The 22,928-nt window shown below is 42.4% G+C and overlaps 1 protein-coding gene across 3 annotated transcripts in view; it reads right to left on the bottom strand.

Annotated features, from left to right (window-relative positions):
• LOC120901466 (discoidin domain-containing receptor tyrosine kinase B) overlaps positions 1-22,928 on the bottom strand; it is a 245,553-nt gene that overhangs the window by 79,956 nt on the left and 142,669 nt on the right. For all 3 annotated transcript variants that reach the window (XM_040309438.1, XM_040309436.1, XM_040309437.1), the window contains exons 5-6: positions 2,402-2,633; positions 389-536 (exon numbers count right to left, since the gene is read on the bottom strand). In XM_040309438.1, coding sequence (XP_040165372.1) covers positions 389-536; positions 2,402-2,633 — 380 coding nt within the window. The remainder of the gene's footprint in view (positions 1-388; positions 537-2,401; positions 2,634-22,928) is intronic.

Below are 22,928 nucleotides of genomic sequence, written 5' to 3'. Positions count from 1 at the left end.
TTCGGGAGTGCCTGTGTTGGTGTGTTGGTGTAAGGTTATTTCACCATTTCGAGTCACCGAACGACACCCAAAGGTGAACGACTTGCAGAAAGGATATGTTTCTCTGTCATTTTCCACACCACCTCTCTCGCTCTGCTCTCATCTCCATCACGGCATCATCATCGTCATCCGTGCCGTAACGTGACATCACTCGGTGTGGAAAGAAACAACAAAAACCTCACCAAACATCATGCCTGCCGTAAGGGGTTAGGGTTTGACTTTCCTTCCTTCTTTTCATTTTGTAACTCGTTGCTCGCCCTTTCCACGCAAGCTCGCCACTTTTGCACGGGGACATCACACTTCAAGCCGACAGGATAATACGGCTCGTTAGGCGGAATTCACTACTCACCTTCCCACTCGCATCCGATGATTTCGGCGCGCAGACAAACCGTCCGATCGTACTGGCTGTACGGGTAGATGCGAATTTTCGAGGCGAATATAATTGGTTGCAGCGCCTGCTCGACCTCGCTGTAGGTGTTGATGTTGCCCGAAAGGATCTGCAAAGAGAGAGAGAGAGAGGAGGTGACACGCATGAGACGCCGGTTTTGAATACAACAATTATGGCTGATTGGTAGGAAATATGTAAAGCACGCAGTTTGGGCTGTAACGCTGCAAATGATAGAAATTACAATCACTAAGGCTTTTTGACTGTTGATTGTTCCTGGCATTTATTGGGGTGTTTTCAACTCGTTTCTATTTGTAAAAGTAGACAAAATATTCCAACGAAAACGTAGCTTGGTAATGTAAAAATGTTATAATATTAAATGCTCATAGTGGTGGCTTAAAGTAACTCAAAACATTGCCAACCAAAACCAAAAGGAAATCGAAAGCCCATTCCCTTTGCAGCTAACGAATAAAAACCATCTCTTTAAAAGAAAACTTTATCCCCCTAAACAAAGGAAAACTGAGTGCCCGTCAAAAACATCTACTAATTAAATTCAGGTAATTTGAATTTCACTTGTTAATTTATGACAAATTCACCGCTTCCTGCTCCAACCGCCCCGGGCAGTCCGCCAACTTCCGCCCAGGGAGATGTTTTCTTTGTGCATGTTAGCTAGATGCCGTAGTGCTTCGGCAACGGGGCAATCCCCCCGGAAAATGCCAGGGCAGGAAGCACAACAAACGAATGAAACTGTGCCGTAGGCTTAAAGGACAATTTTCCTCTGTTTACTTTCAGTTTTTTGGTGTGTGAGTGTGCTTTGTTTTCCAACTTCCTATTCATTAACTACGCCACCACCGCCTAGGTGGGGTATGACTTTTTCTTCCTGCAGCGTTTGCTTATCGTTTGCAGGATGCTTTTCGTAAGTTTTTGCACTTTGGTGAGCTTTGTGTATGTTTTTTTGGGGTTTCACTTTCTTTCGCTGCAAGCTATTGAAGGACGGGGAGTGGGTTTGGTTTGGAAAACACCTGTTTTGTGCTGTTTTTACGCTTGTTTTTGTAGCACCTTATCCCGTAAATCCATTAATATTTTATCTGTCTTTGTGCACCTACAAACAAAGGTTTGCAATTGCTTTTTAGGGGAAAGAGAAAACAAGACAGTAATTAAGTTATTCTAATTTTAATTTTGCTGTTAGCTGAAAGTTTGCGTCCCAAAATATCTCAAATTACGTATTATGAAAACGTTTTTAAATGTAAGAGTGCCACTGTAGGTAAAGCTTTCAATGCTAAAGTAAAATCCAATTCAGTAAAATTGTCTGTTGTTTTAATAAATTGAAGTTTTTACTTATAAAGATCATGCTTAAAACTCGAATAAAATCAATTTTAAATCTAATAGCAAACCAAATTTTTTTCTCTTTTTCTTTGAAAATTATTTCCCTATTTAGCTCTCTCAACGTTTCCGTACAACTGCAACGTTCGCCAGCTTTGCGCCGGTAGCAGAGCGAACCGTACGAATGCATGCCCTTTAAAAGTTTGCTAAAGCAGATTTGAATGCCACAGAGAACTGGGTCAATGCTTTGAAGTGGTTGCATCCAGGTTAGCAGTATACAATTTCAAATGAGTTGCCCTGCACAGCACCAGATGCACAACGGATGCCGACCAAAACGCAGCCAACCCTTGCGGCCCTTATCGTCGAGGGGAAAAATTCTGCTTTTTTATATGCTTCATGCTCATTCATTGCATATATTCATTGCGGAATGATTGTGCACCACAGTTTTGTGGTTTGAAAATGCAAGCTAAGGGAGTTTTATTTTGAAAAGAAAGACTTCTGCCCCGATTGAAGAAAAAGGGTTGATAGTAATAAAAGTAAAATGAGATGATGCTTTTTAAATAAAATTATAAAACTGTTTACAACCACTGAATACGTTGCATTCGTGAGTAAAGTTTAAAGTTCAAAAGGGAAAGGCTCAAAACAACATCTTACCTCATTGTCGCGCGTGTTTTTCCACCGCTTCCACTTGGTGAAGCCCGGTCGCCAGTACTCGAGCGCGTACGCTTCCGTGTACTCTCGGCCCTGACCCTTCCCGAACCGGCCCTGCGTTTTGATCGCCGTGATGACGTGCATTTTCAGCAGATCAATCTGCAGATACTCCTTCAGGCCGCGGGACACCATGTGCTTTGGACACCAGGCGCCTCCATTGTTGTCCACTTTTAATCTGCGAAGAAAATGGGTAGCAAAAAGGAAGACGAATGTTATAAATAGACCGTGAGTAAAAGAGAGATTACAAAGATGAAGAGGACCATTTTAGTCGGTATCTGTGTGACAAGCGTTGTAAGTAAATTAATAAAACAATCATAGACATTTTGTTGCTTTTTCAATTTCATGGAAACTGAAAGAAAAGCTTCAAATTTTACATATTTCCCGAATTTTTCATAAAGTGACACTCTTCTATCGTAACTCAGTATGATTTCTTCTTCAACAGAAGCAAAACAATTTTATATTATCTGGAGCCTATCGAGAAGGAATTTATCGTGAAGCTTTTTAGCATCTGAAAAAAGTAAAACGATTTTCCTCCCTATTTGTTTTTACGTTTCATTAATTTTAAAAACAAACTTATTGAGCACTGCTTACATAGTACTTTGAGCAGAAGAACAATACAGAACAATGGACAGAAAATGGAGTATGAACATAATGTATCGTTCCGTCATTGGCTATTGTTCATCCACCTGTTTCGTTCTGTTTCGTTCACTTTATATTCTGCCGAGTAAAAGTTGCTTGTTATTGTAACGAAAACTTTTACACGAACGAGTTTTGGATGTGAAAGTAAAATAAAGCAGAGCAAAAGTTAATATAGCCACTAACGGATGTGAATTAAACGACGATGAGAGTTCAAAATAAGGTATGAATACTTTAAATTAAAATGTCTCAAAATTGATTTCATGCTTTTAAATATAATTAATATTCCAAATCAATCAACACAAAAGCTCAATTTGCTAAACACAACCAATCAGAATGAATTGACAACCACATTGACACCTCATCGATGTACAGCGTAGCCATTTATTTGCAGAAAACATCGTCGTTATCATTTGTCACGATAAGCAAAAACGGACACAGCACTGCAGAGCAACAATATATTATGATTGCGATTATTTTTCAAGTTCATAAAACTGCCTCTCCCGGTTTGACATTCAACAGCGTGAGCACAAATTGTTCTGTCTACCGCTGAGTTCCGTTGCGTCGGAGCATGTCGGTAGAGACACCCCGCTGATGGCCGCCCGTCGTACACAAAGCTTAATTCGTAATCGAAAACAGTTGAAAAAGTGTGTCTAAGAGTGGGTGAATGTGTGTGTGTGTGCGCGCACCATCTAAAGCAATGGCAAAGCAATATCATGTCGTCAATTGTGTGGGAATGTCTCCCGCTGCTGCTGCTGCTTCAAGGGAATGTGTTTTTCTTCGACGAGACTTTGAGCGCGAGCCTCTCACCGGGGTGGCAGCCTTATGGTTCGATCCACTTTCTCACAATCATGCCCAAAATTGATCGTCCTTTTTCCCGGGAAAAACTTCCACTTGCTTTTTTGCACTTTAAGCCTGCCACCACTTTTTCCCTTCGTTCGGTAGGCTTTTCCAGTCACGGTGTGGTGTGATTTAAGGAAGCAGAAACAAAATGAAAGCCAAACCGGGGGGAGGAAAAAGTTATCGCACCTGAAAATCGAATGCCGCAAGCGGTGGCAGGCAGGATAGAGCCAGGACAAACCGCGCCTAGTGAGAAGTAGGGAAGAAAATCCCTACAACCCTGTTCGTGGTGCAGCTGATAAGGAAAACAGACGACACGCGTTCGACGGGAAAATTTGTTTGCCACACTCTGCCACACACAAGCAGCGTTGAGAGTTGATCTCGCTCTGCCGTGTGCTTTAATGTGCACAAATTTATATGCCCGATGCTTACAACAATAATTACTTTCCCGCCAGGTAAAACAAAGTTGGCAACAAGTTTGCTGCCTACCGAAAGTTTGTGGCACTTTCCGATTAATACTGGGGCGTGGTGTGTGTGTTTTTTGCGCGCAAAGGAATTGGTAGAAAGACACGGCCAGCAATGCAAAAACAAAAGCCCCGTAAGGCACGTCGTTGTGAGTGAATTGTCTCGCTGGAAAAGTTGTGGCGGTGTGGCTGAGGGAACGCTTTTACCTGTTCACTTGCTTTCTTGGCCTTGCGCGCTCAGCCACCCCGGGCGGCGTGCTATACGCTATTATGCGAAACAAACTTTTGCAGTGTCGTGGCGACAGTCATGGTGGCTTGATTGAACGCACAAAGGCCGCAGAGAAGAACACAACAGAGAGCGAGAGAGAGCGAGAGGGGCCATATACATGTATTTTCATCATCACCGCCCGTGCCCAAGCCTCGCGCGGGCCCATTCGTGGGAAATGTTTATTGAAACCATTTTTCCGTTTCGGCTTTTCTATAATGCACGACCGGCAGCGGCAACACTCCGTAAAAATCGGGAAAACTCATGGAAAAGTGGCAACATTGGCAGGGCCTGCCGGGTACCGGTTTGCAGGGAGAGCTTGATAATACCGGAAAATGGAAAAACACACGCTCAAACGGCTCCCCCGCGCAACCGTTTCTTCTTACGGGCGTGACTCCCGGAATGAGAACACATACAAAAGCACACACAATCATACTCACAAGATGGCAAAAGTTTGCGCACAATTTATGCACGTTGGTTTTGCCGTCGCCAGCATAACCAGGTAAAGCAACGGGAGGCGAGTGTACACAGGGAAGGAAAACATCGTGACAGACGGAACAGCGAAAAACCAACGCATACACAAAACATTGTTCCTCAACCGATTTTACACCTTGTGCCTTTTTGTTTAAAAGTTACCAAAAACAAAAACCCCCCCGAAAAAGAAAACAAAATTTTCAACGAAATGGGAAAAATCGTTCGGTCACCCCATACCTTGTGGGGGCTGTGAAAAGGGAAATCAGCCCTTTTCCCATCGGCATGTGGGTACTACTGGGCCGGGTGGTTCAACGATTTACGCGACTTTTGAAAATGGTTGGTGGTTGTTTGTGAAGAAAAACGGAGCAAACTTTCTTTTCGCCGAATAGCTGTTTGTTTCCTCGCCGGGTGGGAGGTTTGCTGGTGCAACCTTTTACGGTTCAATAATTTTTCAATTATTCATAACGTATACAGTAAGGCCGTTGACGGGACAGGGACTTATGCACGCACACGTACACACGTCTTCCGCAGGCTATACGGGTGTATGATTTTAATTTATCATCATTCTCAGGTATCAACGGTGTTATTAAAAGTTGTTTTTTTGGTTTATTGGCAACAGAAACAACCTTTGAAAGGGCTGAAAACTTTTGGGGTCTTAATCAGAATGATTTGCATAATTAAACTAATCAATTAATTACATTTTCTTTTATGCAGTGCGTTGGAAAACATATTTTTTTTGAAAGAAAACCCCACAAATTGTATCAAGAAAAATGATAAAATACGATTTGTTTTAACCATACTTTATTTTTTCACTTTTCTGCCATTCAAACCTATAAAAATATAAGAAATTGAAATTTTTATTTAAATAATAAAATTACTTAAACTAAAAGAAACTAAACTGAATTACTAAAACTTAAACAAATAATATAAAAAAAACAACCAAGAAAAGAGCTTAATATCTCATTAGTCTGTATTTCTTATTTCTGTAGGTACTTATAATTAAATTTTAAAAAATGACAAAAATTAGTTTGAATATCACTTTTAAATTAATTCATAACAGCTTAATTGAACTAAATTTTACATTGAAAATGGAGTTTCTGCTGCTTAATTTCATCTTTAAATAAATAATACATAAACCAACATATCGGACAAAAAACAAAATCTAGCAGTCACTAAACAACCGCCTACTACTTCCACTTAATATGAAATAAAAGACATTAAACAAAACTTATCGCTGGCTAAAGGAAACTGTTTGTATGCTTATGAAAACCCCTGTAATCGAAAGAATTGCTCAAAGAAGCCAACATTACTCCAGCAGCTAAATGCCCGTAAGCAAAGAACGCTTTTCCATCAATCGAGCGCATTAAAAGATACAACCCAACAGTGAGCCAAACCCTGGCGCGTCCTGATCAAAGACATTCCAATCGCAGATGTTTTCGTTTTCTCCCCCATTTGCTGCCGCTCTAATGTAAAAGAAATTCCTCTTTATCGCACATACCCAACGAAATTTGCCAACATTCCAGCTAATGGATTTTCGCACTGCAACGTGTGCGTGTGTGTGTGGGTTTGTTGAGAAGCGGAGAAAACCCCGTCGATTGAAACGTGCGATAAACGTCTTCGTAGAATATGTGTGTAAGGATCTGCTGTACTATCTGCCACATAACGTGCGAAAGTGAAGCTGAAAATCGAATGTCTCAAAAAACGACATCACAATAATGCTAGCAGCACACGTTTGCATTGTTTAGCAAGCGCCAGTTCGGGCAAGTAAGCGGAACAAGCGGAGCGAGCTTTGTGCCGTCAGAAAACGGCCAATCGCGCTCTGTTTGTCGTTCACAGCACATTTCCCGAGCGTGCTTCCAATTGGAAAAGAAACTGGATCAATGCACACTGGACGCTATTGATAGTGGTGATAGTGTGTCGTGGGTGCTGTGTTTGCCACCAACCCCGGGAGCTCTTTTATGGCATCACATCACATAATACGCGCGCGTGCAATGTTGCAGAATCGCGATTGCAATCTTTATGCTGCAAGTGGTGGGCATGATGGTGAGGGAAGGTATTCTTTTATGTTTTAATTTGTCGCCATTCAGTCCGGTGCGATTTCGTGCTACCGAACGTGCCCGATCAGCATTTTTGCGTTTATCTTTCAAACGTTTGTTTTTGTCGTGTCCTTTTTTCCCTTGGTGCTTCGGTGTTCCACACCGGGAGATGCATGAAATCGTAATGAGGTGCACACGCGAGCAAAGGCTCTGCATGGGGATATGATATGGAAGAGCATAAAAATGAATATGCTGCCGAATGAGGCAGAATTGTCGGATGATCATGGTGGTTTTTGTGCAATTGACGGCTTTCGATGCCGTTTGACACGCGACAGCGGCCAGATTATGGCTCATAGAGATTGCTGATGATTGCTGATGCTGATGTAAGCCAACACACAAACACATATGTGGGCGCCAAAAATGTGGAAAATAATGTTGAAGCTTATTTTCTTTTTCCGTCGTATATTTACATCCGTTTAGAAACAAAGTAAAATGAAACGAAACTGTACTCCAAAGTTCATGGTTAGAAGTTTTGTTTCCGTTTCTTGTCCCTCTTCCTTAATCGCGAAAATTCATCGCACCGTAAAAGAAACCGATCGGAACGATTAATTTTCTGTGACTGAGCCACGGCGACGCTTACAACTTCCGATGCTCCTCGCTTTGCTTACAATCCAAAATGCACGCTTTCCAGACGGCGGCACTAACCAACCAACCAACCGCTCAGCCGGGCAATGTTTTTCCCTTCACACCGCACCCGAAAGCGGAAGAAAAACTACTTCCTGCCAGCGACATCGCCAGCCGACAAAAAACTTGAACCCACCGGCCTCGGCTCAACACAAACAAATATGTCGCCTTTTCGATGGCGATGGTGGAAAAATCGTCATCACCATCCCTGCTCTCCTCCACTTCCGCCTGGTAGTGAAGTTGGAGATGCGAAATGCGGCAGAACTTTTGATTATTTTCTGATTACTTTCCTCAATAAATCAGCAAGTGAACCGTGATTTTTGCCATTACCATGGTTCGTTTGTTTAACGAGCGGGGTACAGTTAGCTCGGGGGTTTTCGCTGGGTCTTGGAAATTCCTTGACCAGTGTTTGTAACGATTTGATTTAAGATGGAACATTACGTCGCTTTTTTTTAAACATTAAACCGTTGGATTAGTTTTGTGTTAAAACACACTGGTAGTGTCTGGAACAAGTATCAATAATTTGTTAAATTATGTTTGCTTAACATTTGTTTGGCACAACGTATAGCATGGTTGGATGTCTTGAATCAAACTGAAACGACGAGCAACGGTTAAAGCAGTCGTTTGATAAACACAAATAACAATAGCATTGAAATCACTGCTTCTACTTTTCTTTAAAACACCTTCACTATTTGTTAATTTGTAGCTGTAAAACGCGACAGCGGTTCAAAAATGAAGATTTGGGAAGAATGTATTGTACAGTTCTTTTTTACCGCAAAACAAATATGTAAGCATCATTGGGTTAATAATATTGTTTTGATTGGTCGTATGATCACCGCTAGTCTTTTTGGATGCTTTATCTATTATCTTAAATAGATCTTAAGAGGTGTCTCAAGTTGGCAAAGCCGTTTTCGCAACATTATGCAACGAATTGGTGATAGGAAGCAGCAGCTCTTAGCATGTTTTCTTGAAGCACAGATTTTGCAACCTGTTCAGCTTATTTTGGATTTTAAAGGTAGTTTTTGCACTGCAGATAATCGTTTTATGAACCTTATGTTTGAAGTAAATGCTGATGAAAAGCCAAAATGTTCCTCTCGGTTTCATAAAGCTAATTTACATTGATATTAAATTGACATTGACATTGACGGGTTAACAGCAAGATAAAACGTTTTATTGATTAGCATAACATTGAATAACATATCACAACATTTAAGACCTAATAGTACTCAGGAATGGAAGCGAATGAAACCACAAATTGCTAATAAATGTGTCATTAAATGTTTACTTTTATTTAAGTTATTTATTATTTTAATAGTAAAAGCTACAGTGGAGTACCATTTATCCGGGCTCATCTGGAATGGTCCTTGCCTAGATACTCGAGAAACACGGATGAGTCGAAGGATATATTTTATCAAAAATCCATGATTTTTTTTAATTTATATAATATTTTGGTAGACCGTATTCAGTTTTTTATGAAATTCATGTTTTCCAATGAGAATATTTAAAATGTGCCATGAATTATAGATTTTTTTTTCTTACGACAATATGCTCTACGATAACCGTTATTTCAAATTTCCTCCTCTGCACGCAATGTCATCTTTGTTTTGAACTGTCATTGGAATGAAATGGAATGGAATGGAATGAATGAAACTAGGAAAACAATTATTTCAATTTAACATACAACAAATTTCCAAACTATAAATGTATCAAAAGTTTTTTGATTGTATCTAATGCGACTTATTTAATCCAGTCTATCAACTTGGTGCGTCTTCCTTCTCAAAAATGCAGTTCAGTAGCTTACATTACATAGGTATTGGTATTGGTACATAAACGTAACCAACAAACGAAATCCCATCACATTGATACCAAAAACTCACACCCACAAACAAAAACGAACCATTTGCAGCTTAAAGCTGGAGCTAGCAGCACCGATAAACAATTTTTATAGATCACATTTAGCAGCCTCACCCTCCCTCCCCAACGACATTGATGCGAATCGATTTTCACGACTATCGTTTCCCGTTAATGCACGAACGGGCATTCGCACAAACTGACTGGCTATTAAAATTTGAACTTTATAGACACACACAGCACCGGGAACCCCCTGGCTGGTCCCCTTGCCATCTGCCGCGAGATATCGCAGAGCGTTCACGCTTTCCCACTACAGATGTGCGGATGGCATTTTGGGGAAAATCTGTACCAAGTTAAATGAGCCCGAAATTATGACGCCATTCCAGACCGGGCGAGAGCACTGGGGGAATTGGGAAATTTATTCGAATCGCGTTCGAACTTTTCTCTTAATGTATTTCCGCCCGATTTTTCTTCTTCTTTCACCGCCGCCACCGTCGTCTTGCGATGACTGTTGCTTGTTTGGGGCGCTGGGACGAAGAAGTTCGATTTTACGCACAGCGTTCATAGGGCACCCGATCGAGTGGCATTTTCTCCTTCTGGCCAGCCGTTTGCCGTTTTAACGACACACAATCCAGCCAAAAAGCTGAAGAAGAAAATAGATTCCATGGACCGTCGGTGTGTTTTTCGCTTTCTTTTTCCATCCTCCTTCTCTGCCGTTGTTGCTCTTTTCCACTCCGCTACTAATTCCAATTGGACGGAATAAAATCCCTTCGCCGCGGCGAACTGGATTACCTTAAAGAGGGAGATTTGTTTTTCCGCCGAACCCACGGTGGAGCCTGCGAGGGAAAGCCCGAAGGATTCCGCTTTTCACCGGAAGCAGCTTAGCGCAAATTCAGGGCAAGCAACGAACTCGACCAAAAATCTGGACTCGCCTTTTTGTTTAGCTTTTGCTTTGATTTGGCACACGTAGCAGGAGCAGGATTTGTTCTCCCTTGCCCATCTGGTTTTGCTTCCCCCAGGTGGTGATGGTGGACACGATTCGTGTGTGTGTGTGTGTGTGTGTGTGTGTGAGGAGGGAAGAGGAAAGAGGAAATCTCGCTACATTACGTCCCACGGCGGATGATTAAGAGAAACAGTATTACGCTAATCTTTCGCCATATTTCCGTGCCTTTCTTCCGACCCTCCCAGCGCCCGCGATTACCCAGAAGTTTCATGCGACCGAGGCGAGTGTGCGTGGCTAATTTTTGGAGGAGGAGAAGGGCATCTCATTCCACCCGTTTGGTGTTGTCGAGCAGAACAGTTGCCTGGTAGTGAAAGCAAGAGTGCCGAATTGCTGTGCTGGTTGCATACATTCACGTAGTCGGTTGCCTTATCGGTGTTGTGGAGGCCGGACTGGAGGTTCTAGGACTAGCCGATGGTCGTTTCTGCTCATTCGAATATTACTCATTGCCGAGGGCCACACACACAGGAGTACGAAACACTCCCAAAATGGATGTCGTTTAATTTCCTTTCCTTCGTCATGGCAGCCGCGTCGCTCCCTTTTTCGGCCATTTATGGCACTGACTATTTGTGTGTTTGTGTGTTGGAATGGGTACATTCCCGTAAAACTATTATAGCTCACAACACATACAGCTAGTTCTCTAATGTCCCGTGAGCGTCCCTTTCATTTGATAACTGTATAAATATGTATGAAGAAGTAGCGCCGCGACCACGCCGAGCTGAGTGGGTCCATCCAGTCTGGCCACCGGCCAGATCGGTAAGCGGAAAACACTGACCGGATGTCCGTTCATTCTGCTTACGGGCAGGGGGAGTTTCACTGCCCGTTGAATCGCTCGCTTTCTCCCCCTTCTCTCAACTAGTCCTTTCCATGCTGACTCGCCTGCCTACTCGAGCAGGGAAGGGGGGAGTAAACATTGCGACAAAGTGATTTGTTTCCTTGATCTTTTACCATTTTTGTTTCATTCTTCGGGGGCGATGGTGCGAGTGAGGGTCGTGCTTTTTTTCGTCGACACGGGTAGATGGGGAATAAAAAGAAGATGTATTGGCCAGCGTTGCCATTCCGAACCGTGCCGTGCAAGGGGAGGTGGGAAATCATTCGCAGGCACGCACTCGCGCAGCCCATGCTTCGTTTTGGTTGGGGCGGAAGTATCGCTTCTAATAAAAATGTTGACTTATTGTTGTATGGTCCTTTGGTACCGCAGCAAAAGTACGTAGCTGATAGTGAGAGTGTAATTTATGTGTGTGTGTGTGCAGAGTTTGGAAGGTTTGGTGCGTCCTTTCAGTAAAAGTATCGCAGTTCTGTATTTTGTTTCCTTAAATAATTATATCTGTAGCCAAATCAAGGATCAACGTTATAGAATACAAGACTAAATTGAAGAATGAATTTACAGTATTACATTTTTTACTTGTCATTGTGTGTTTTCTGTTAACATTCATCGGACTGAATGTGAAATTTACAATTACATTTACTAGGAAAAACGTTTACTTATCGATTATGTATATAATAAATCAGGAACAATTTGAACAAGTAAGTTCATCTTTCCATTTACTTGTTATATTATCTTTTAGTTGTTTTTCCCCTTCTGTGTTTGATCCTTTCTTTTTTCATGTTTCTTGTTTGTCTTTAACACTTGTTCTTTCATTCCTAATTTCTTACATTCTGTAACACTTTAGACCATTTTCCAATAAATTTTCCTACAACGGACCAACATAACGTTCTACTCATTTAGGCCAAAATGGTTTTTTTTTTCAAATAGTTGTCCAAAAATCTATAGTTAAAAATCAATTTCTTCTACAATTTGCTTTACGGCATTCCTCAATTGTTTCATAGCCTAAGTGTTCTTCTACGAGGAAACTAAATGGTCATCTTGACCTTAAAAAGATTATCTTATTGTTACCGAACTAGCCAACTCGAACTCTATAGCTGATCTCTATCTTGAGGCTGTTTAACAAATAATCGATCCGATGTAGTACTTTGTGACTGATTAAGAGATAGACGGTACTATGTGGTTTTAATGCATGAAATCGGTACAAGGTGGCTCTTGTCAAAGTGTCAAAGACTGGTGCCGTCAAACATCTCATTGCTGCTGTACAAGTTAGATAAGTTATTATTATTATTATTATTATTATTATTATTATTATTATTATTGTTATTATTATTATGTAAAAATCGTAATAATCACATAAAAACACACATCGTTTTGTTGATTTCATTGATGATTCCTTGCTTGAAATTAAAACGCAAAGCAAATAAATCTCTGGTAACCTGGCATAAGGAAGCTGCTTAAGGGCTATTTGAAAGACCCACCTGGAACTATGATGCTGTTTATCTACTGCAAAAGGCGAATTCAAGCATCAAAATTAGCTGCTTGAGCAATTTTGGCTGTTTGGATAGACTCTGCTAATAAAAGACTGTCAAAATAGCAATTGATTCTCTTTGGTAACCAACGCGCCTACAATTTGATCACATGAGTTCGTCATTAATGATTCAGCCATAAATGCTTCAAATTTAAAGACATAACTTTATAGTAACTGTTTCCAATCCTTATCGCATTGCATTGTCTTCCAAATTCTCTAACATAAAAGCATACCTTCTGCAAGCTACCATGTTCGCCAACTCAAAAACAAAATTCTTTAAGCTAAGTTAAGCATCCCTTCCTTTTCCGATTCAACCGTTGCTGCCAAATGCTTCCGCTTTCTAATTAAAGAACTGTCTATGCAAATCGAACAAAGAAAGCGTAAACTATCCGAAAGCTACTGCGGGGATTTAAAAATAGATTCGAATAAAAACAAACCCCAACCCACTCCCGGTGCGTGCCAACGCTGCCAACACTAAAAGCTTTCTCGCAAAAACCAAAAAAAAAAAAACAAAAAAAAAAGAACTCATAGAACGTGTCGGGATGGCACGGCTTTGGCAGCCCGAAACGCAAATCGATTGTTGAGTTCTTCAAATGGGCAGCTAATGGGTTGGAAGGCACCAATTGTACCACCGTAAGGGGCAAAGAACGGACTAAGTACACAAACATCACAATGGTGCCGTGTGCGGGCTAAAGGAATCGCAGTGGCAATGGGAAGAAACTAATGCACCCTGCAATTGAATATTCATAAGCCCCCGAGCCGCCGTAGCGGGGAGTTTGGTTCGGTGTTCGCGACGTCCAACAGTGGCAAAACGCATCAAGGGGAAGTGCTGTGAGGCTTCGGTGCTGTCACCCAGAAATCAATTACTAAAGTTGTGCGTACGTGAAGCGTTTGGGACGTAGCCTGGGCTACGGTTTGCCCTCGAGCCACTGCAACTGTAATGGAAGCAAAAAGTTCAGCCTCGAACCGTCCCGTAACGACTACACTCCCCCTTTTGGGCAAAGTTCACGTAACGAAGTTCGAATAAATGACAGCATAATCAGTGCAATAAAATTAAATCGTTGAACTTTGCACCCCGGCTAGACGAGAGCTTCGGGGCAGAAGGCAAAACAAAAAACAAACGTCTCGCAAACACATCATCATGCGGGGGGAGGTTGTATGTTGCAGATGACCTCTTCAACACCCTGAAGCTAGAGGGCCGTTGCTAGAGGATGAGGAAATGAAGTATGGCAATGCTTGCCGGTTGGAATGAAGCTCTCTCCCTCGACTTGTGAGAAACATTTGTTTCTGTAGTTGTCCAAAAGCCTGGCCAATCGAAATGGGAAGATAAGACGAACGCTTCATCTTCCTGCGCTCTGAAAACGGGTGTTATTGGGGGGTGGGTGGAAGCCAAAGACGACTTCTTGAACCATTAGACATGCAGTGGTCACACAATACGCTATCCCACCACACTATACTGTCCCATACTTTAGCCCCCTCCAACTCGGATGACACTTGTCTTTCTGACACTAGCATTCTGCACAAACATCCCCAAACGGCGAAGGAGCCAGGGAGGTGGCTCAACGCTGAGTAGCATCAATTTGTAGACAGCCTTCGCCGGGAGATCTTTTGAATTGGGTTGAAAGCTCACAAGCTCTCTCTCTCTCTCTGCCGCCACGCCCGGGGGGCAACTCATCTTGCTTTTGCCGTGGTCGCTTTTGCCTTCCAAGGCACTTAAAGGTGCTGACGCTGGTGAGTGATCTGGGTTGTCTGGGTCTGGGCCGGTGTCCGGGGTGACCCCGGTCACCGTGTGCCGAAAAGAATGCTCGCAGGCAGGGACACGGGTTCCCGCAGACGGATAGACACCACACCACCACAGAGCATTATGCTACACGATTACAATAAATTCCAGGTCCAGGGAACGATTTTGGAGTGCAGCCAAAGGGCAACAAACGCACACACACACCGACTGCTGCTCACGACAGAGAAGGATCCGTTTTTCTTAAGGTTTTGTCGCGTACCAGGGACGCACACAAAAAGGACGCACGAGGGCAGACTCTGGTGGATTCTTCTAGCGAACCGTAAACGCCCCGAAGGGGCATGGATGTCGTGACGGCACGTTTGTTTTCTGTGCCATTCGTGGTCGTCGGGCTTTTGGATGGATGGCTTTTGTGTGTGTGTTTTTTTTTACAGTTTTTGGTTTTGTTTTTCGTCACCACGATGGTGGCAGGATCGTTTGTTGACGTTTGCGTTTGCATAATGGCGGTAATGAGGTGTGGAAAGAATAATTGTACAACCATGACGACGTGGTGGCGCAGGACACGAATTTAATTTACAGCTTGAAGCCCGTGGACAATCAAGCTGTGCTTGCCGGGGTGTTGGGCATAACGTTACGAAAATGTGATTGTAAGATGTATTGGGCATGGTTAGGGAAAAGTGTAAATATTAACATAATGAAATGTTTTCTTCTTTTATTAATTTCTGACAAAACAGCTTGCATTCACTGTTACCTAAGACTTAAGATATTTGTTTTATAGGGAAATAAGAGTTATGTTTATATTTGTATTGATGTACAAATAATATTGTTCATCGTATATCTTGTATCTCCTATTGTTAGTGTACTTTACTTCATTCTGATTCGTTTTGAATATGAATTGATCATTAAGTTTAGAGTTAGTAGTGCCAAATATACAACTGACTTAAATATAAAATTCAATTTTCAATATCATCATTCGTATAATCATCATTCAGAGAGAACGAAAGGCAGCAGGACATGTATACAAGATGGTACACACACACTTAACTCATAAATTATAACTAAAAATTCAAATGAATTCTAATTTTGCGGTCCCATGGTACAGTCGTCAACTAGTACGACTCAATAACATGCCCGTCATGGGTTCAAATCTAGAATGGACGTCTCTCCGTAGCAAGGATTGACTATCCGACTACGTGGTAATGAATTAAGTCTCCAAAGCCTGTATAGGCCAGCATGTCCGCGTAGTACATTACGCCAAAGAGAAGAAGAATTCGAATGAAATCAAACCGGTATGCGTACATGAAACATTGGTAAGATTATTCCATATTTTTTATATCATCAACAGCGTCAATCATTAGTTAAACCAACAAAATCAACATTTGAAAGGTTTCAATTGCATACAATTAAAGCAACTGATACAACATTTTACAGGAATACGAAAGGATCAAAAACGTCCAATTGACAAGTTTCAACTTTTGCCACAAGGTCCTGGGAAAACCCTAGAACATCTTGATGACAAATTAATAATTTCGGTTATAATTTGCGCATGTATGCAATGCACGTTGCACAAACATTGCGCCTGATATACCGTCATAGCAGACACAATATAAAAATCAACACAACTCCCACAAAGTTTATTAAAAAAGCACAATAACAGTACGTGACTGTACGGCACCTGCCGATGTATGTCGATCAACACTATCAACCCACAGCCGTACGTGCTGCATGCGTGGAGGCATATGCTATGTTGAGCTCGAAGGGGAAAAATTTGCATCCTAACGAACCACCACCATCACCATCAACACATACAAATCAGTCTATTTATAAATCCCACATAAAGCAGTGCGCCTGTTTTATGATGACGGTGACACGTGACCTTCCGCTGATAGTGCGCGTCATTATCACCGACTGCGGTGACTTGGCTGGAGAAAAAAAAGGTGCCAAGTGGCAAGATAAACACACGGCTTTACCTCCATCCGTTTTCGTTCGATTTTTCATACCCCTCGCCTACCCACGGACAGACAGAGACAGATTGAATTGGGATGAAAAATCGAAAACCAAAAAAACACACACAGGTTTTATGCCCTATCGAACGGGAGCAGCCACCTGAAGTCGGCGCGGAGACGAATCAGCCTCGATGGTTTATCGTACAAATTTCCCACTCAATGTCACAATTTATTCAACCTTTTTTTTGAGGGGAGAACAAGAACGAAAAGAAGAAAGTTCAAGCGACGGAGGGTTAGAGGGGTATCCATTGGCTTTCTCCAAGGAATTCGCTGGATGTATGGTAGGAAGGTGAAGCGATAGAGAGAGGTAAATATCAACTCCCAGTCCACTCCAGCAAGAAGTTCGTTTTCGTACAAAATAGTCAATATTGAATATTCTCACTCTTATCAGCAGACTCGTGCGCCCCGTAGCAAAAGACCGGTGCGGTGTCTCGCCACCCAGTTTATGATCCCTGTTAACGGGGAGGGATGTTTCATCTTCAACCCCTCGACACGACACGAGGGAAAGCTAAAGAACTTTCATGCCCTGATAAATAAATGATCTCATCTCCTTATAGCTGGCAAACCACTCCAGCCGGGAAGGAACATGTCGAAGGATGTAAATATAACCACTACGGGGCACACACATTTGCACAAACTAGCTCTGATCCTTTCACGCTTCAGTGTGCGGCGATGTAGCCATGTGAGGGAATGTGTCATCCTGTCGCATTATAGTTTCCCTATTTTGCTGCTGCATACACACAGGCGCATCGTAAACTAGGGGCTGGGCGGGGTTTTTTCCTCCTTCTGCAGGCTCCTTCTCGAACAGAGCGTGAAAGAAAAACGCACGGTGAATGCACAGGAAGTTCAGGACTGAGCACACACACAAACACACAAAAACGGGACAGGAAGTGGTCCGGGCCCGGCCTTTTTTCCCAGCCTCCGGAGCACAGTGACGGCGGGCACGGTCGTCTGACGGACGACCCATCCTTGATGCTTCCTTTCCTTTTGCTCCTCTACTTAGCTGTATCTCTATTCTCCTTTCAGCCCATTCACTTTCATCCGGCGAAGCGAAACTCTCGGGGGGGAAATTGGCCAACGGCACGGCAAATACACGGAGTGCACGTGGGTGCAGTGGGCCAAACCCCCGGGGAGGGAAGGAAAAGCGGAAGATGCACAAGAGCGGGCAGCGTTTCCTTCTTATCGTGAATGGCTTTTATTAGCTCAGGCGCCCACGTGCACTCTCGAAAGCGAGCTGAGTTTAGCGGCGGTGAGTGGGTGGGGAGGGGGCAACGAGAGGCACATTTTTCATCGGAACTTATTGACATTTTTAACTTAAAAAGGCATTTTGAAACTCTCGAACGAATTTCGTCACTCCCGACACCGGGGAGGGGTGCCGTGTGATGGGAAACGGAAGTTGCTTGAAAGACTGAATGGAGAAAAAACGCGACGTATCATCCCTTTTTGAAACTTGAGCATCACCCGGCTAGACGCCAACAAGGCTGGCAACAAGCAAAAGAAAAAAAATGGCCTCAAAAGTACACGCAAATTTGGCCCATTGGGGGAATGTTAATAATGGTGAGGGCAGCATGTCTGGCAGCAGCAGCAGCTTAAAATGTGTAAAACGACACCAGACAATGTGTCGGCAATTTATGGTTCTGAGGTGGGGATGGGAAGGGGAGGGGAAAGGAAAATTCCATACCTTGTTACGTTGGTCGGCGACACAATCGGGACAACACACGACTCGCGGGACTCGGTGTGTAAGGTATTTAAAGAAAGGGAACGGTTAGCGATAAAATAAAGTGCTCTTTTTAAAGTCACGTGCGCGTGTGTTTTACCGCTTGAGGGAGGAATCAATATGCGCCAAGGATAATGTCTCATCGGGGAGAGTTTTCGTTGCTTTTCGATGCCTTCTTTTCACAGAAAATCCAAATATTTTTGAAGAATTTTACATGCATTAGGAATATGTTGTGTTCTTGACATGTTTCTACTTCTCTCAGTATCAAATTCACCCCAAAAAGTCATGTTTTTGCAATGCTCTTATTCCCTTTAAAACGTGCCCGGCTCAGCATTTTCCGCAAAATATTTGTCTTTTCCTCTCAAAAAAGCACCCCCCTGCCAAAACCGCCGGCCCCGAAAGGTAAACAGACATTTGCTCTAATTTATTACAAATTCTTTTTCACTTATCACAACCACATGCGTTCCACCCGTCGGCCCTCGGCCGGAGCGCTGTCATAATGTCGGTGCCATCTCGGCAATTTTATGAACACACCTTGGCCTCTGCCTGGCAGGAAAAACTTGGCTGGCAATCGGCCTTGGGGTAGAACCGCTCCGCTCCGAACCGCTCAACATCCCTTAAGCACATCCCATAGCATAATGTGGTGTGCGCTCTTATACGGTATAACGGTTATTGCCGCTGAAAAAGGCGCCCAAATGTCCGTTGGGAAGTTTTTTTTAAGGGAAGCCAAAAGAAGAAGCCGAAGAGTGAACAAAAAAAAAGAAGAAGTAATGTGTCTCAGCTCATCATGCCGCTGGCAAAGATAACGCACACAAACTTCTTTAGGGAAAATGGGTGGAAAAACACACACTCCCGCCGACCGTGAGCGTGTGTGTGTGTGTTTGCCAAAGAGCTAAGCTAACATCTTACCAACTTCCGGTGCTGGTTGGCAGTGGCCACCGCCTAAGGCCACCACCGATAAACGCAGTTCTTTTCGCTTTCGCTGCTATCGCCCACCATCCACAGCCCCGAACGTGTGCCACCGAACGCATATTCAATGATGCAATTTAGAGCAGCTCTTGTCATCTTGTCGGGGGCCACTCCCGCTCTCCCCCCCCCCCTTCCTTGCCAGAGTTTGAAGCGTTACACTTCCTGGATTCATTTTTAACTTGGCTGCTACACCGCCCTGGAATGGCCATTTTTGTTTTCAATGGCTCCGTTGAGGAAGGAAGTTTCAACTTCGAGATGGGGTGGTGCTTGGTTGCCTCTTTCCCTGATGATGGACACTTTGCAGACACAGCTCAACAGGAAGGCGAGTCCCATCACGGCATCCCTTTGATAAGGCACAAACACACACTTTCCGTGCATGTTTGTGTCCGTGTTTGTGTGTCTGTGTTTGTTAGCAATGGAGATTGAAGGTCCTTTTTTGCAACTTCCGTTTTGATGACCCACGATTTTCTCGTCCTAAGGTGGGTGCTGTTGGTCTTGCAATGTAAAAAGGTGAGACTGCCAAATGACAAACACCGTTGACAAAGTGGTCTATACAAAAGGAGCACATGCATAGACACACGTACACATGTGTTGCCATTCTGACGCTTCCACTCATGGTGGGTGGAACCGTATTAACAGTCCTAGAGCGCACCCTTTGGCTAAACGGCACTGTCATCACCATCAACAGCAGGAATCACTCGCCATCGCGCAGACAGCGCAGAGAGCAAAGAAATGGGAAAATGAAAGGTAAATGTATGTAAAAAAACCTTTCCTAGTAATTTTGTATGTGATTTCTTTCTTTTTTATCTTGTTTAACTTATCCATTATACACTCTTTCCTGCTTTCACGGTGGATTTACAACGTTGTGTTTGCAGTAAAAGGCATTAGTACTTTTCTTTAGTTTTCCTTTCTACCGCTTTCTACAAACTGTGCGGTTTACCTTTAGGTTTTGTTTCACTATTTTCACTCTTCGTTTTACTGCTTATGTGAATTCATTTTCACTTTTTGCTTTTTTGGTTCATGTTTATGTTAAGCTTCAAAATACTTCAAAGCTAAGAAATAGCTAAAATAAAAGCTTTATGTGCACTTTAGGACACATTTCTTGCTTAAAAGGATGGATATGAAATGATTAAAAATATGGAGAGGTAAGAAAGTTTGGTAAGAATTGTTGATTGTAAAACAAAAAAAAAAGCATTTAATAAAATATAATAGCCTGAAGTAACTACAATATCCCCAAAACCAGGTAATTCTGAAAAAAACCAATATGAATTGTTTTGTAACAAACAAAAAAACCCATTCAGTTTCATTCCCAATTTCGAAGAAGGACGCACACCCACAAAAGAACAACTAATTATGTGCCATTTTTCCACAGAATCACAGCTACAATTGAGTTAAAAACAGAAGAACTTCAAAATAAAAGCACACCCCCGATTTGACCAACGACGCGCAAAGCTTCCGCTACCTTCAGCTACGTTGCTGCTGGCCCAGGGTTTGCTCTCTGGGCTGCTGGTCCAGCAACGGAGCAACAAAGGCAATGGCGAACAAAAAATAACCGACGACCAACCAGCGTCAACACAGTGACTAATGGCGTTCCAGTGAAAATGGCGGTCGGCCGCGAACAGGAAACGGAGAACGAAAGGTTAACCACAATGTCGCCTCTCCCGGAACGGAGTTTTCGCCGAATGATCCCTGCGACAACAATAACGATGATGGGAGGTCATTACTGAAAATGAAAATGTAATATTAATGTAGCGCTGGCGGACCAGCCGGAAATGATGCACGGGATTGAAACCGCGTCCACAAGCCCGAGGACGGAAAGCCCCGAACGGAGTGGGGAGCGAACAACAACAGAGCACAGTGCGGAAAGCAAAAACAAAACCCTCCTGTGGTACCAGCTTTATCCAACGGCTACGGTCAAGGATGTTGGTCTTTGGCAGGTGAATGGTGCGTTACAGTGCGTTGGTATTCCGGGTGGGTGGTGGGTCTCACATCGCACAACAACAACAACAAAACCAAAAAAAGAAATGCACAGCGGTGGAAGGGTGCAGGGGAAGAGCAAACAAGCCAAACGGCAAATGATGGAGCATTAATTCCGGAAAAGAGCATATTTCTTCCATTAGTCCTTGGCGGCATGGAAATAAAAGTGACCAGCCCGGAGTTGTTTATCATTTTCCGAGGAATTTTACCATTCAGGTTGGTCAATCGGCTGATGGGGGGTGGTGATTTGTGCGAATGTATTGCTTGATGCAATGTGTATGCCGGTTTGGTGACGAGCATCAGGTATGATGATGCCCAGCACAATGGTTAATGTGGGTTTAATGCAATGATCTTTATAATAGAGTTCTGAAATATGAAAATTGCTTATGCATTTTAAGTATTTAATAGAAAATACAAAAGTGAATCATAAATTGAACATTTCATTTATGTAACTTCCGGAAAGGTTATATAAATATGAAAACAAGAAAATTAACAAATGAAATGAAAAACAATTAAAAATAAAGAATCTGAAGTAACTATTTAATCAATAAACAGAGAAAAACAACAAACTAAAAACACAATAATATTATTTATATTCTGAAAAAGTAGTCAAATGAAAACAGATAACAGTTTCGCATAAGAATAAATATTGTCTGGATTGAAATTTTGTCAATTTAAATTCATCGCACATAATTAATCAACAGCTAGCATAAAAATCAAAGAAATAATTCTTAAAGTGAAATAAAGCGAATGAAATTCTATAGTATATCAAATAAACCTATAATAAATCTATAAAAAATAAAGAATAACAAATTTAAAAGAAAAACCGTGTAATTACTAATGATAATAATAAGTAAAATAATATGAGAAAATATTCTTTTCTGTTATACAAGTTGATCGATAACTACAACATCAGAGCTAACAATTTATTGTCTTGAGATACTTGAAACTTTCAGTTATCGAACTCAAGTAAACGTTGGTCGTCTGATAAATCTATTTTAAAAATGTTTCAAATCTTTCGTGCGAAAGCGATGAATCTTTTAACACGTTTTGAACAACATTATCAAACCATACAATATGTTTCATTTACCGATTTAATCATTCTTAGCTCTTCTGTATTACCCCTGCTCGGCTTCATTTAATATTCAACCACACCCAAAAACATCCCACCAACCATTCCCTTGAAGGACTTAAATCGCTACCATCTCGACCCACATTGATAAGAAAGGTTCAATGTGTCCATATTTTACCACTCTTTATTTTTCCGGCAGTTACCTGTTCAGCTAGCCCACATCATCACCATCATTATCATCGTCGTCACCATCCAGCTCCAACCAACAGCGGGTTCCCCGCTCCATGGAAATGGGGCTTATCCGGGACCACCGACCATTACATCATTTCGCTTCATTTCCCTCGCCTCACTGCGTGCGAAGGGTAGCAAAACAATGACTCTAAA

The sequence above is a fragment of the Anopheles arabiensis genome, chromosome 3 (genome assembly GCF_016920715.1).
Source record: "Anopheles arabiensis isolate DONGOLA chromosome 3, AaraD3, whole genome shotgun sequence".
Lineage (NCBI taxonomy): Eukaryota > Metazoa > Arthropoda > Insecta > Diptera > Culicidae > Anopheles > Anopheles arabiensis.
The sequence above is the reverse complement of the archived record's forward strand: the minus strand, read 5'-3'. Positions and strand labels throughout refer to the sequence as shown.